General features: G+C 47.3%; 1 protein-coding gene across 1 annotated transcript in view; it reads left to right on the forward strand.

The window, feature by feature from the left end:
* Nucleotides 1-681: 681 nt before the first annotated feature.
* SORCS2 (sortilin related VPS10 domain containing receptor 2) overlaps nt 682-13,492 on the forward strand; it is a gene marked incomplete at both ends in the record, with an annotated part of 510,226 nt that continues 497,415 nt past the window's right edge. The window contains one exon of the mRNA XM_079534212.1: nt 682-1,023. Within this exon, the coding sequence (XP_079390338.1) occupies nt 682-1,023 (342 nt within the window). The remainder of the gene's footprint in view (nt 1,024-13,492) is intronic.

Raw genomic sequence — 13,492 nt, forward strand, 5'->3', positions numbered from 1 at the left:
CCCCAGCTCTCTCATCTCTTGTTGGAGAGATGTTTCCATCCTGTCGATCATTCCCGTGGTCCTCCACTGGATGCTCTCCAACAGCTCCACGTCTCTTCTGCACTGAAGACTCCACATCATGATGCAGTGCTCCAGGTGAGGTCTCAGCAGTACGAGACGCGGTGTGGTCTGACGCGTGACCTGCGGTGTGACCCGATGTGTGACAGCGCGTCCCCCCGTCTGTAACCCAATTTATAACGCGATGTGCAACACGATGTGTGACTCGGCGCATAATACGGCCAGCGTCACGGCGTGCGACCTGCTGTACAGCACAACGCGTGGCTCACTGCGGGGACGGCGCGTGTGTCCCGGCGTGCGTCCCAGCGCCCGACCCGCTGCGCGCCCCGCCGTACAACGCAGCGCGCGATCCCCCGCACGACCCGCCGTACGCCGGACGGCGACCCGCGGTCCGACCCGCCGCGTCCCGGTGCCGCGGCGCCCCGCTCCGAGGATCCCCGCCGCGCGGCGTTTCGGCGCGGGCCAGCAGATGGCGGCGCCGCCCCGGCTGGGCGCGCAGCCCCGCGCACGCCGCTGCCGCGCGAGCCCCGCTCCGGTTACAACCCTCCCCCGCCCCCGCCCTCCGCGGCGGTGTCTCCCTGCCCGCCACCTCCCCGCCTGTCACTGCCACGCCGGAGAGCCACCATGGCGCACGGCGGGCCACGCGTGTCCCCCGCCGCCGCCCGCCTGCCGCTGCTGCTGCTGCTGCTGCTGGGCGCCGCCGCCGCGCCGCGCTGCGCCGAGCCCTGCGGCCGCCCGCGCCCCGGCGCCCTGACCCGCGGGGCTCGCAGCCCGTCCGAGGCGCGGCGGGGCGGCGGCGGGGCGGCGGCGGAGGAGGGGGGCGGCCGCTCCCGGAGAGCATCCCCGGCGGCGGCGGCGGCGGCGGCGGGCCGGGAGCGGGTCTCGCTCCTCAGCACCTCCTTCGTGCTCAAAGGGGACGCGTCTCACAACCAGGCGATGGTGCACTGGACGGGCGAGAACAGCAGCGTGAGTGCAAAGGGCGGAGCGAGAGGGTCGGGGGGTTCCCCTTCTGGCCGCAACTTGTGCGGCGTTCGGCGCCCCTCCGGGCTCGCCGCTCCCGGTGCCCGGGGCTCCCACGGGGCAGACGGGTGGCAAAGCGCATCCGCCGCTCGCGCACAACTTTGCAAAGTTGGCGAGCGCGCATCTCGCACGGGGCCGCTGCGCGGCGAGGCGAAGGAGTGCTCTGCCCCGGCCCCGGAGCGCTGTCCGGCGGCGTGACTCGGGCAAAGCGGAGGCGAGGGGTTGAGAGCCCCATGTTCGGTTGCCGCGGCTCGGTCCCATCCTTCAGCCCCGCGCAGAGTTCCCCTCGCCGCCGCGCCGCGTTCAAGCGCCGGCGAGCAAAACGGTAGTGGAGAAGAAATCCGTGGGGACTCTGCACCGCGCCGGGGGGCAGCGCTGAAGGCCGAGCAAGGCCGGGCGCTCCCGCGGGTCTCCGAGCGCCGGAGCGCCCCGAGGAGCTCCGCAGGCTCAGGCGCGGCTCGGGATCGCGCACCGAGAGCGGGGCTCGCTGCAGAGCGTCGGCAACGGCAACTTTTCACGGTTGGAGCAGCGTGCCGTGCCTCGATGAGTTAGTTGCCGATTTTAGGCTGAAACTTTCACGCCGATTTGCTTTTGACTCGTTTTCAATGTCAGCTGTCGTCGCTTCCTTATGTGCCGGCCCATAGCGGTTGTGCGCTCTCACGGATGATCGCAGGGATTTGCGGCTTCTCATTTATCCATCACAGAAACGTTATATCCTAACAGTATGCAGCACAGGGAAGCACGGCACCGCACCTTGCGCTGTTTGTGCAGTTTCACCGGCAGGAAAATACCGTTATGGAGGCTCAAGACCAACTTTCTTCTTGGGAATATGAGCTTTTCTGGAAAACTCCTGAGAGTTTTTTACTATAGTTCAGCTAAGATTGAACTTTGTGAGCTTAGCGTGAAGTTTTCTTAAACTGGGCTCGGTTTGGAGCACTTGCTCTGTGGTTGGTGCTGGTGTGCGAGTTACCGTCCTCCCTGTAGGACATCGAGTCCTGCGTTTCTCCTGCCCGCCTGCCACCCGGGCTGCATGGCTGCGCGGTGCGGGTGCGGCAGTCCCTTAGCGCTCCTGAGGGAGCTCCTCGTGCTGCTGTGTGTCCGGGTCAGAGTCAGCACAGAGTCTGACGCTTTCAAAGGCAGTTTGCGAGCCGCTCAGGGAGGCACTGTGCGATGACGGCTGTTTCCTTCTCGCAGAACGGGTTGCGTATCGGCAGCATCGGCCGCTCCCATTCTGTGCTTCCTCCGTCTCTCCCCGCTGGCTGCTGCCGTCTCCTCTTTGTTGGAGCACTGCGGGCTTTAAGGATCATTGCCTTGAAGGATTCACTATTAAAAAGTTGGCATAAATTCATTTTTTGACATAAAAGGCAAGTAAGAGCTTTCATACAAAGTGCCTGGAACTGTGAAATGAATGTAGCAGAACCTCTCTGATCCACAGCTGTGACAGTGGTTTACTCACCTCTCTGCAAAGATTTAATAACAGATGCTGCAGCAGAGGCTTCTATTGCTACATTGGTATTATTTCTTCCCAGGATGCTGCAGTTCACTCCCAATGCAGCCTGAAGTAGTCAGTTCAAAAGCAAAGATAAATGGCAAGTGTCAGAATGAATGAAAGTAGATGCAACTTCTTAGTTCTCTCTGTGTTTGCTTGTTTACTGTCTGCTTATTCAGTACTGCAGGGTGGTGCTCTCCATGGGTGCATGGAGGCATTCTCCATGGCATTTACACATTGAATAGAAAACACTTCTCTGCAGTTACTTAAAAAGTGTGCTCTAACCTTACCTGCCACCAGGTGACTGCTGCCAAGTGAGACTGGCTTTGAAGAAGCGTCCAGGTAATGAAAGCCTTTGCTGTCCCAACCCTGTTGGAGCAGCCTTTTTGCTGTGGATATTTTGAAGTATGGCTGTCAGCAGTTCTTTCTGCACTTTTTTTTTGTCTTGTTAGCTTTGTTTTATTGCTCGCTTCCAGTAGAAGAACTGATTTTAAAAAAGGCTTCTGGGGAAAAGTGATTTGTAAAGAGTCTGTGGGATCTTTTTTTTCCCTTGGAAAGAAAGTGAAAGAAATGCATTGAGCTCGGTGGAAGCAGGATGTGTTTAAAGGGTTTGGAGAGAATTACGTTGTCTCTGTGTACGTGGGGTGAAAATGTTTGAAAATAAACACCCAATCCAAAACGCACTAAGATTGTCTTGAACATTTGCTTGCTTTTTTCACTTCGGTTGGGAGTTTGGAGGCAGGAATGCTAACATCCAGTGCTCCCTGGACCCGGCACCGTGCTGTCTCAGGCCCAGGGAAACCTTCCTTGCCTCAGAAGTCCGGGTTTGTGTTGTGAGCGCTGCTCTGCCCCAGCACCGCTGTGGACAGGAGTGTTGCTCGGAGCCGGGGTGGGGCCCTGTGAGCAATCCTGAAGTGTCACCGCGGACGTCTGGCACCTCATTGGAGGTACTCAGCACTTTGTAAAGCAGGGAGCTAAACTAGCTCCTTTACTCTTTACAGCTACGGGGCTGAAAGTTTGACAGTGATGAGCTCCAGATGACCGTATATCCCTTTAAACACCTCACCTAATAAAATAAATGAAGAAGAAATTGTGCTCCGTGCTGGGGAAACAAATACCCATAAAAGCCAAGGGCAGCCTCCGAGGGACACTCACCTGCACGGCTGGTTCACTGAGAGCACCTCAGGGAAGTGTGTGTGTGTGTGTGTGTGTGGACTGAGGGCAGAAAACAAACTGACAGGGGCAGACACGCACGTGGAGCTCTTAAAAATGTATTTACGTCTTGTAAATTCTCCTGTGCCTCCGGTAGTGGAGCATGTGGTTTTTGGTTGTAAGGCATGGAAACTAAGGAAGCTGTAAACGAAGCTGTTCCTCTCTCCTGCTGCTTTTCTGCGCAGGACTGTTGTGTACTTTGTGGTCCTCCCATAATGCCATCAGTTTTGTGAAGTAGGGAGGATGGTGGATTCGATGGCAGAATGCGTGGGTAAACAGATTGTAGGGTGAACTTGCATCACTGGGAGGATGACTGTGCTCCTCCTGCTTTTGTTAACAGGGAGCTGTGCTGGGAGGTATGGAAATTGCTTCCTGCCTTGTTCCCTCATTGCTTTTATTTTATATTTTGATAGTTTATTATTTGTGGATTCCATGCACACTAAGCCTTTCCCTGGCCTTTCTTGGCAGTGGGATGCCACTAACTGCCACTAGTGTCACAAGCTCTGCAGACCCGATCCTTGTAGCATCATAGATGTAGCTGCTTGCTGAATTCCTGCGCTCAGTAGTTTTGCTCTCTGTCTCCCACATCCACAGAAGTTGGTTGTGCACTGCTTTCAAGTGGGACTCATTTCTTCTGCAGTCTTAAAATATCATGAACAGAAGCTGTGGCAGCTCGGTGTTGTGGCACAGCAATTGCTCTGGGCAGGGCTGGTGGCTGAAGTTGTGGAACTGGTAAATAACATGGAGTGGTGCGTCCGCAGGTACAAGAAGTGTGTGTCCAGAGCAGCCTCTTACTGTGCTCAGCTGATATGGATGTCCCCAGCTTTGCTGTACTATCCATACACTACCTATTGACTTAAGGAAACAATCACTTTTGATAGATAACACTTTAAAACCCCCTTTTTTCTTTAGGAAGCCTTATAGCCATACAGTCATCCCAGAAGCTTTTTTTTTTTTTCCTTTTGTGCTAGGTAAACAACTTTTTTCCAAAACTGTATTCTTTTTGACCCTCCTGGATAATTCCCATTGTGCATTAATATTAGCTGATTTTAAAAAACATCAAAGCCAAAACAGAGCTGCAGCAAGAATGAGGCTTGTATTCACAGTTGATTTTGATTCCTTGGATGCTTGTCATGCTGTGTGCAGACTGCTAAAGTGTTGCAAACAGGACTTCGGCCAGCTAGTTCCAAGTCTGCAGCTTTGTGGTGCCACTATTTCCTTTTTTTGTTTAGTGTCACAGTATTAACCCCCATGCAGGCTCTTATTTGCCCCATGCTGGCACTTATTTGTCCCATACATTGATGTCACGATCCCTCATAAATGTGTGATTCTTTGTTGTGGGAAATAAACATAAAAGCACACACAATCTTTCTAAGACTTAATATTTAGCAGTAGCTTATCAGAAAGGAAGATTCGTACACCCGCAGCAATTACTGCACTCAACCTTCAGCTGATCCAGACTTTCTGATGTACAGATACTTTGTTTAATTAAGAACAGATTTCCTTTGTAATACAGTTTCGCAGTACATGATTTGTAGAGTTAGTGATCACTAAATGTAGTCTTCTGGCAGATATTTTATTTAGTTGTTTTTCTGTTTTGTTCAGTTGGCAGTAAATTGTGCTGAGGGGATCTATAGAAACATTGACTTCAATATCAGTGTGGCGCTATCTGTGATGGTGAATGTAATTATCATTCCAAGCTGGGTGAAAGCCCATCTGTGGTGAGGTTTTGGTGCTGTTTCTCAAGGGTAGCCAGGGTTGTTTTTATGAAACTCAAAGGAGCATAAGATCAGAAATACTAAAAAATGGCAGATATACATCTGAATCATAGATTCTATCATGAAGTGAAAGGTAAATTTCCCACAGCAAGGATCTTGAACATGATAGTGTGATAGAAAACAAGCAGAAACCAAACCCAGTAACCGTATTTGAATGGAATCCCACGCTGAAAGTAGACTGATGTTAAGCTCACTAAAGAAACTGAAGAGTTTGGCATCATCTTGGGTTTTTTTTTGGATGTGTGTGCATGTGTGGGTTTTTTTTTTTTTAATTGCAATATGAATATTATGATATCATTTATTTGCTTCTGCCAGCCTCTGTTTACCCTCTCTCCCAGCCCTCCAGCATCCTGCCTATACTGCTGCCTGCTGAGCTCTCCAACATTTCTGTAAAGTCCACCTACTAAAAAGTGGGAGCACTTCTTGTTCCCTGCACAGGCATTTAAAACTGATACATAATTTAATTAGTAAGTGTGTGTTTTAAACATACCTTAATGTCCTCCTGTAAGTGCACCCCTGCATGTCACCCCTCTGTGTCATACCTGGGTTTACAGGTTTGACTGGTGCTGCCTGCTTTGCACTATAACAGGCTACCTGCAGCCTTAGAGTGAGCAGGTGCTACTGTGCTGGTGCTGGGAGGTGCTCAGAGAGAGCCAATGTAGCACAGGAGTTTGAATCTAGGAAGGTAATTCAGCAGTAAATGCTACAGGCACAAGATTGAAATCACCTGTCTGATACTGGTGATGTATTACGAGTGCACGATGAACCAAATCTGACTTAATTGCAATCATTAAACCTGTGTTTAGGCTTTTGATAGCGGGATCACATATCACAGAGGGAATTACATACTGCAGGTATGTACAGATTTATGAATTAACAGCATGAAATTGCTCAGACTTTGGAAGTGTTTTTCTCTGAGCCCTTAATGTGCCTCAATGAAATATTTTGCGGTTGTGTCAGTTAAGACCAAAGGACGTTAGCATGAGGTGAAATGATCTGCAGTGCGATGCAACTGGGATCCCTCCTCTTTCTGGAAGCAGAAATTCATTTAAGCAAAAGCTTGAAGTATAGGTTGGCGTTAGTCTGCATTGTATGGCAGCCTGCAGTAGCTCATGATGAAACTCGATGACCTGCAGCATTTCTTTGGCATTTTTATTCCCATAGTCTCACGTTCTTTACCAAACATTCCTATTCCCAACTCTTATCCCTAGCAATACTAATTTTAAACCCTAACAAATCACCAATGACAAAAACACTTGAAAGTAGAAATGGATGGGATCCTTTCTCTTACATAGCCTCAGCCTTCACCTATAAGCTTGGGCTTGTGTAGTGGGAAGCAGGCAGAGCTGGTCCTTGGACTGATCTCTCCAGTGGTAATCTTAATGTCCATGCTTGAGAAAGCTGGGATGAGTTGTCTTCTGAGAACATGGGTCCCTTCTTATTTTAGAGGGGCCTGGATGACTAATGCTGAATTTAAAATTATCCCTAACCCAGGTATCTGAGGTTTATTGCTCCTGCATTCCCTTCCCTACAGACTAAGTTATGGACTAAAGCTGTGTGGAAAAACCTCTGTGTGAAAATACAGCCACAGCTCTAAGGTTTTTATAATTGCTGTTCTACCTACACATATCCTTGACAAACAGAATTGTCTGCTTAGAGAGTGTTCGTTGACAGAGATTACACAAAGGTCTAAGTTTTAGGCTGAGTACTGCTCCAACAGCTGATTAAGTCTTTTTTTTTTTTTTTTTTCCCTAATGACTTGTAATATTCATACATAAATGCTTCTACGCATTGCAAAATGCTTAGTGTTGTAGGTGTGTGGTTGCACATCTGCTAGGCTTAGGTAAATGGAGAAGTGCCACATTTATGGATCCTATTGGATTTTGTCAGCCCTGGCTGAAGCTGTTGCAGTAAGAGAGATGCTCTGGCACTGCCCTTACAGGGCTGAGCCCCACTGGTGCTGCTGTGAGCTCCGAAGCAGCACTGTGATGTTTGTGGGAAGCATCAGGGCAGGGTAAGGTGTGGCCAGAGGTACAGCACAGGTTCCGAATGAAAGGATTTGGGGTTAAATTGAACCTAAATGGGATTATTGAGCAACTTCCCCAGTTACTTCACGAGTTTCCACTAAACTACATTTGCAGTACGCAGCTTATTTTGTGCCTCAGTTTCTTTCCTGCGATGTGAAGATAATGGTGATTCTTCATTGCTGAAGGCTGCTTGTGTTCTCAATGAGATGGGCACTTTGATTTTAAAGTAATGATTACCGCTTGAACACCTAAAAGAGGCAAGACTACAGGAGATCAAGAGATCACATCTGTGGTTTCTTTCTTCCTTTGGCTGTTTGGCGGTACAGCCCAGAAGTCGGAGAAAAAAAGGCTCTCCTGGGTCATGCTTGTGCTGATGTTTGTTTTGATCAAGGCAGCTTTTAATGTGTAGTCCAGTTTAATTTAAATGCCTGGCCTCTGGCACTTCAGTTGTCAGACCAGTGAATAGACTTAAGAATATGTGGCTAAAAACATTTTCAATGAAATTTAACCTGTATTTAAGTTGTTCCCTGCCCCCTGCCTCATTTACCCGTATACTTAAATAACTGTGCTTCTTTCTCACTGTGTGTACCTTGCCTGCTTTTGTAGACTAGTTATTATTTCTCTGAATAACTTCTATTTTAGCCTTTTGCATTTTCTTTCTTCCTAACTCATTTTTGCTAGCACTTTAATTGCCCTGTCTGGGTAGGACAGTGCCTACATTTAGCACTATTTGCCTACAGTGTATTTGATGGACACATTTTTAGAAATTTATGGGCATGTAGATTATTGTTCACTTCTGATTTTTCTCTAGTGCTCATAATAATCTGTGTTTTCAAAAAAGAACAGTAAGTAGATAGAATTTTTTTTTAAATTTCAAAATGATAAGTCATAAAACCATGTAAACAATCTGGTCCCTAGCAGAACTCTGTTTTTGTGGATTCTGAGCAGCGACATTGTAATTCGTTTGTTCTAGTTCATGAGGTAGATGTAATTAATATTTCATCTTTCCCTACTCACTTCATGACATTTGACTCTTCCCTATGCCTGGTGGGGATTAAAACTGTGTGAAGTGTGGAGGGAGGTGTGGTGGCAGTGCATTTCCAAACCCCAACTGCTGGGATGTGTCCTTATTCCTGCTGAGTGGTAGCCCCGTGTGTACTGGCCAGCGCTTAGCAGATGGCAAGCTGCAGTCTGTGAAAACACATTTGTTATTATTGCTGCTGTCTCCTCTCTGCTCCCCAGAGTGTGAGTGCCACAGGGCAGGAGCAGCCTTCCCCCTGCACGTGAACCAGCAGGCTGTGGTGCACCGTGGCACTGCTCTGAGTTGGCAGCGTTTGGGTGCTTGTGTAATAGCAATAGATGATGATGACGATGGCTGAGAACTGAGCTGTTCCACCTGCAAATTCTAGCAGTGCCTAGCCTGGCTTCCTAACTGAGCCACAGCAAAGTTGCTTTTCTTAGATATTGAAGAACAAACTGTGTGTGGTTAATGTATTTCTGTGCTGCCACAGCATGACAGATGCCCACAAGGCTGGAGCTGGGGGTTGGAGGGGTGTGTTGGAGTTGCTCCTGGAGCTTTGGGCACTGTTTCACAGTGTTAAATGTGACTGAATCTGAAGAAATAGTTGTTATTTCATTGAAAACACAGTTGTATCAGGGGATGGTAGGTTGCCATAAAATCCTCCTGGGTCTAAGTTCAATAAGATATTTTCCCCGTGTTTGCTAGCAGAAAATACCTTGTTACTTGCTTTTTTTTTTTTTTTTTGTTCAGAGGATTGAAGCTGCCTGTGAGTCCAAGGCATCTAAATCTGCAGCACTACTCGTTAAATCTTGCCATGTACGGAAAATAGGATATTTTTTTCTTGGTTCTTCCTCTTATGCTCTTAGGCGCTTGTGGAGCGTTCAGCGTAAGTAGGCATTACCGTTAGCACAAGCAGAGATAAGAAAACAGCCCTGAACTCTTGAACCCCTTTCATACGTTCAATTCAAGAACCCGTGAGCCAAATGTTTCAGGGATCTATAGGAACAAACACCAGGGAATGTCCAGGGGCCTGGCTCTGATGCTGGAGACCTGTGGCCATGCTCAGTTGGACACAACAGAGCTGGTAATGCTCTTTTGCCCATGTCGCCTCCACCTGCACTGATCTCTGCAGTGCAAATCAGAAGTGAATGCTTGGGTTCCTGTGCAGGTGGGAGTGTATGTGAATGTACTGCAAGGCTCCAATTTCAGTGTATCTTAACTAAACCCCTTTGTCCCAGTCCACAGCAGGTTGGTGCTAACCTACTTCAGTATCTAAGTTCCCAGCTGGTCTTTGGAACAGTCCATCTCCGAGCACTTTATAGGGCACTGTTGAGGCTGGTAGGTTAAAATAAGATTTGACTGCTACACCTTGGTTTGCAGATAGACTACATGAATTCCTTCTGGCCTCTCTCATTTTAGCCTTGTAAAACACACAAGTTTAATAGATAAGTGTAGAACTTTGGAGTCTTGGCTATTGTAGCATTTAATGTGGTTAGAGCATAGGAACAAGCAGACATACGAAGAAAACCTTTCCTCCTCCAGACCCAGATGTCATCCCACAGGCACTAGGATTTCATTAGAGCTGAAGCTTTTGATTTAGAGGGAAATTTCTTATTTCGTTAATTTGTTTGTCCTTTAATCAGTGGTTTCCCATGTTTCCCTGCCTGCTTTCCAACCACATAATGGCAAACATATTGAGGTCTCAGCTCTTTGGAGAGAGATCTTAAAACGTGTTCCTTGCCCTGAATGGGATGTAAAAAATGAACAATGAATGGAGGCTATGCAAAACATCTATGTTGGGTGTGCAGTGGTTTGGAGTAGGAGCTGTGTCCTGAGCACAGCTGACGGAGCACAGAGGAGTAACACTGAGCTCCCTGGCTGTTCTTGGCTCTGTTGGTGCTGGAGGAAGAGAATTGGGAAGACATTACTGCTGCTGATCCTAAGCTTTTCTTTCCTCTTGGATGAAGGAGGCCAGTGTTGGCAGGGCCAGCTGAGACTCCTTCCTGTCCTTCATGAGGTTTTCCAGCCTTGTAGGAAAAATAAACATACAGAATCCAGTTATTTTTAACTCTCTTGTATGTGCCAGCCACTGAGGTGCTGCTGAACACATGCAGGAGAGAGGAGGATGCATAGATGGAGCAAAAGTGCCCATATTTTTGGAGCAAGCAGCCCACTATCAATGCTTAAAATTTCTCTTGGGGCTCAGCTATTATTATTAAACTTCAAAGAACTGTAAAGAAGAGTAGCAGGAAAGTTTGTTGTGCATCAGATGTACAACATTTTTGTAGCTCTGTGAAGCCCGATTTGTGATTCACTGGCTAAACTATTGGCTCTTGCTAAGGAAGATGTAGAAGGAATGCATTCTCACGCACCTTGCCTGAATTGAGAACCTCTGCTTAAAAATGGCAAGATGTAGCTCCGCGAACACATTTTCAGTTCCTAATGAAATACATATGTTCTTCTTCATACAGCATCTCTCAAGGGCTACTGTGCAGAGCACTGAGGGCTACTAATAAGGTCTTCTTTTCCTTCCTTCCTTCTCAACTGCTGTGAAACAGATGTATTTTTATGAAGTTGGATACATTTGGAGATTTTTGAGCCTTTTTCTTTTTTTGAATGTCATTGATCCTGAAGAGCTCTAAGAGACAGCATTTTTCAAATCCATTGTATAAGCATCTTGTGCTCTTTGTTCTGTTTATTTAAAAAGTCTTGGGGGGAAAGGAGAGAAGACTTGGCCAGCCATGAAAGATTGATACCAGGCTACCGTATATAATCAGTGTGAGAGCTAGGTTGTAGCTGCTAAATTATCAATACACAGTCAGTTTTAGCTTGGTTTAGCTGACTTCACAAACACCTCTTCTTAAACTGGTACAAAGTGGCAAACTTAAGACCTGGATGAAAGATAAGCATCTTCATCTGCTCATGGGTTTGTTTTGGTTAGTCTGTGAGCATAGGAATGTTTGGGCTGATCTGTGTGTGCTGTTGAGGCAATGAATGCCTAATGAATGCTAGAGCTGCATGAGAGGAAGTTTGAATCAATGCATATATTATTGTGGAGGATTACATCTCAGCTCTAACATTTGTGACTGCAAAGCGACTGTTCCTGAAGATGGGAAAATAGGGTTACGGAAGGAAATAATCTTTATCTTGTTTGCAGAAACTGCCAACAAGGCTTTCTGAGGCATTGCTGTGCTCTGTGGAGTGCTTGGAGGCTCCCTCAGGGAGCAGGACTTAGCCCAGCGTGGTGTTTCACAGGGGTCGGCAGCTCAGAAGTCAAGCCCAGTGAGATGAGAGCACTGAAATTCCCATCTAGGCATAGACTGTGTGCCAGGAAATAATATAAAGGGTTTATAGTCTTTGACTTACAGGCTGTTGTGCGCGGAGGGTTTGCACAAAATACGCAAGCTTTTCATATTTTGCCATGACTAAATACAGTTGTAATTATTAACTGAACCTGAATGTCACAATCACTGTCACTCAGCGAGAAACTCTGCTCCCTTTAGGCAAATTCTGCATCTGTCTTTTGTTTCCCTTACTTTTCCGTCTGCTTTTTGTATGGTTCTCATCCCTCCTCTCTACTTTCCTTTTTGTGTCTGAGTCCCCTTTGTTATTCTCCCTTCATTTCTTCTTCATATTAAATCACCTTTCTCACCCCTGAGGCTTAAATAGCATCATCTTCCCTGTTCCATCTAGAAAGAAAGATCTTGGGACATGGTTGGTAATGACCTGACATGTCAGCACTTCGGGAGATGCCATTCCAGGAAGTATAGATGTTCACACTGGGTCACATACTGTCTGCGAGCTTGGACAAAGAGGCATTACTGAAGGAAATCTTTTCTTCATGACAGTATCTGTATCTCTGGAGGATGGCAATAACAGATGTTTAAAAAAGAAACCCCCCCAGATCTAAGTTGAACCTGGCCCTGGAGCAACGTATTTCCCCTCCTGCCCTGAGCCTAGAGCTGCAAAGTGATCTCTTAAACTCATCTAGGGGTAGGCTGGGGACACGAAGGGAAATACGCTGCTGCTGTGTCAGGCTTCTGCTGAGTTTAAATGATCGTAATTAGAAATGAAAGGCTCACAATCCCATTTGCAGTCATCCAGTTCTATAATCTGCACATACCATCTAATAAGAATGTGTGTATTACCCATCACTGGAATTACTTTGCTGCTCATCCAAGCTTAATTGAAAAATAATCGTAATCTATTCAGTGTTACATTTAGTGCTTAAATGAGGTAGTGTGAGAAAAAACGACTTCTGAAATGTGGATTGTCATGGATTTCATAGTTTGGGCTTAGTTCTGATATTAGTGCTCATCATTCTGATCCTTGGGTGATGTCACTCTGATGTGTGGCTTTGCAAGTACACCTCATTATTACTTCTTGCAGCGTACAGGAAGTGAATTCTTTCTCCTTTAAATGGAATATTTACAAGCTGTTACTTATTGCAGGAATTTAAATGAATGAAGTTTCTTTCAAAAACAAATGCAAGCTGAGGAAAGCAAAGACAGCAACTGAGTGCAAAGGTATCATAGGATGGAAGCTGTGCAGCTCATGTGTGTAAGTTCTGCTGCTTTAGCTGAGCTGGGAGTGAAAGGCAGGGAGTGCTGGAAACTCAGTGCTGGCATAGCCCATTGCCATGAGGCAGGTGCACTTGCTGTGCAGTCACTATAGTTCATGGACAGAGTGTGTTTGTCTAACATGCAAGTGATACTGTCCTATGGGAATGGTTTGTAAGAAGAGCATGAGGATGCCTGTGAGAGGCCAGGCCCATGGATTTCTGGGGAGAGCCTCAAAATCAGCTGGCTGCATTGTGACTCTTCACCAGACAGCTTTTTTAGCAGACAGTACTCCGTTGCCTGGGGATGACTGTGGAGCTTTTTGGGTG

The sequence above is a fragment of the Tetrao urogallus genome (genome assembly GCF_951394365.1).
Source record: "Tetrao urogallus genome assembly, chromosome: 4".
Lineage (NCBI taxonomy): Eukaryota > Metazoa > Chordata > Aves > Galliformes > Phasianidae > Tetrao > Tetrao urogallus.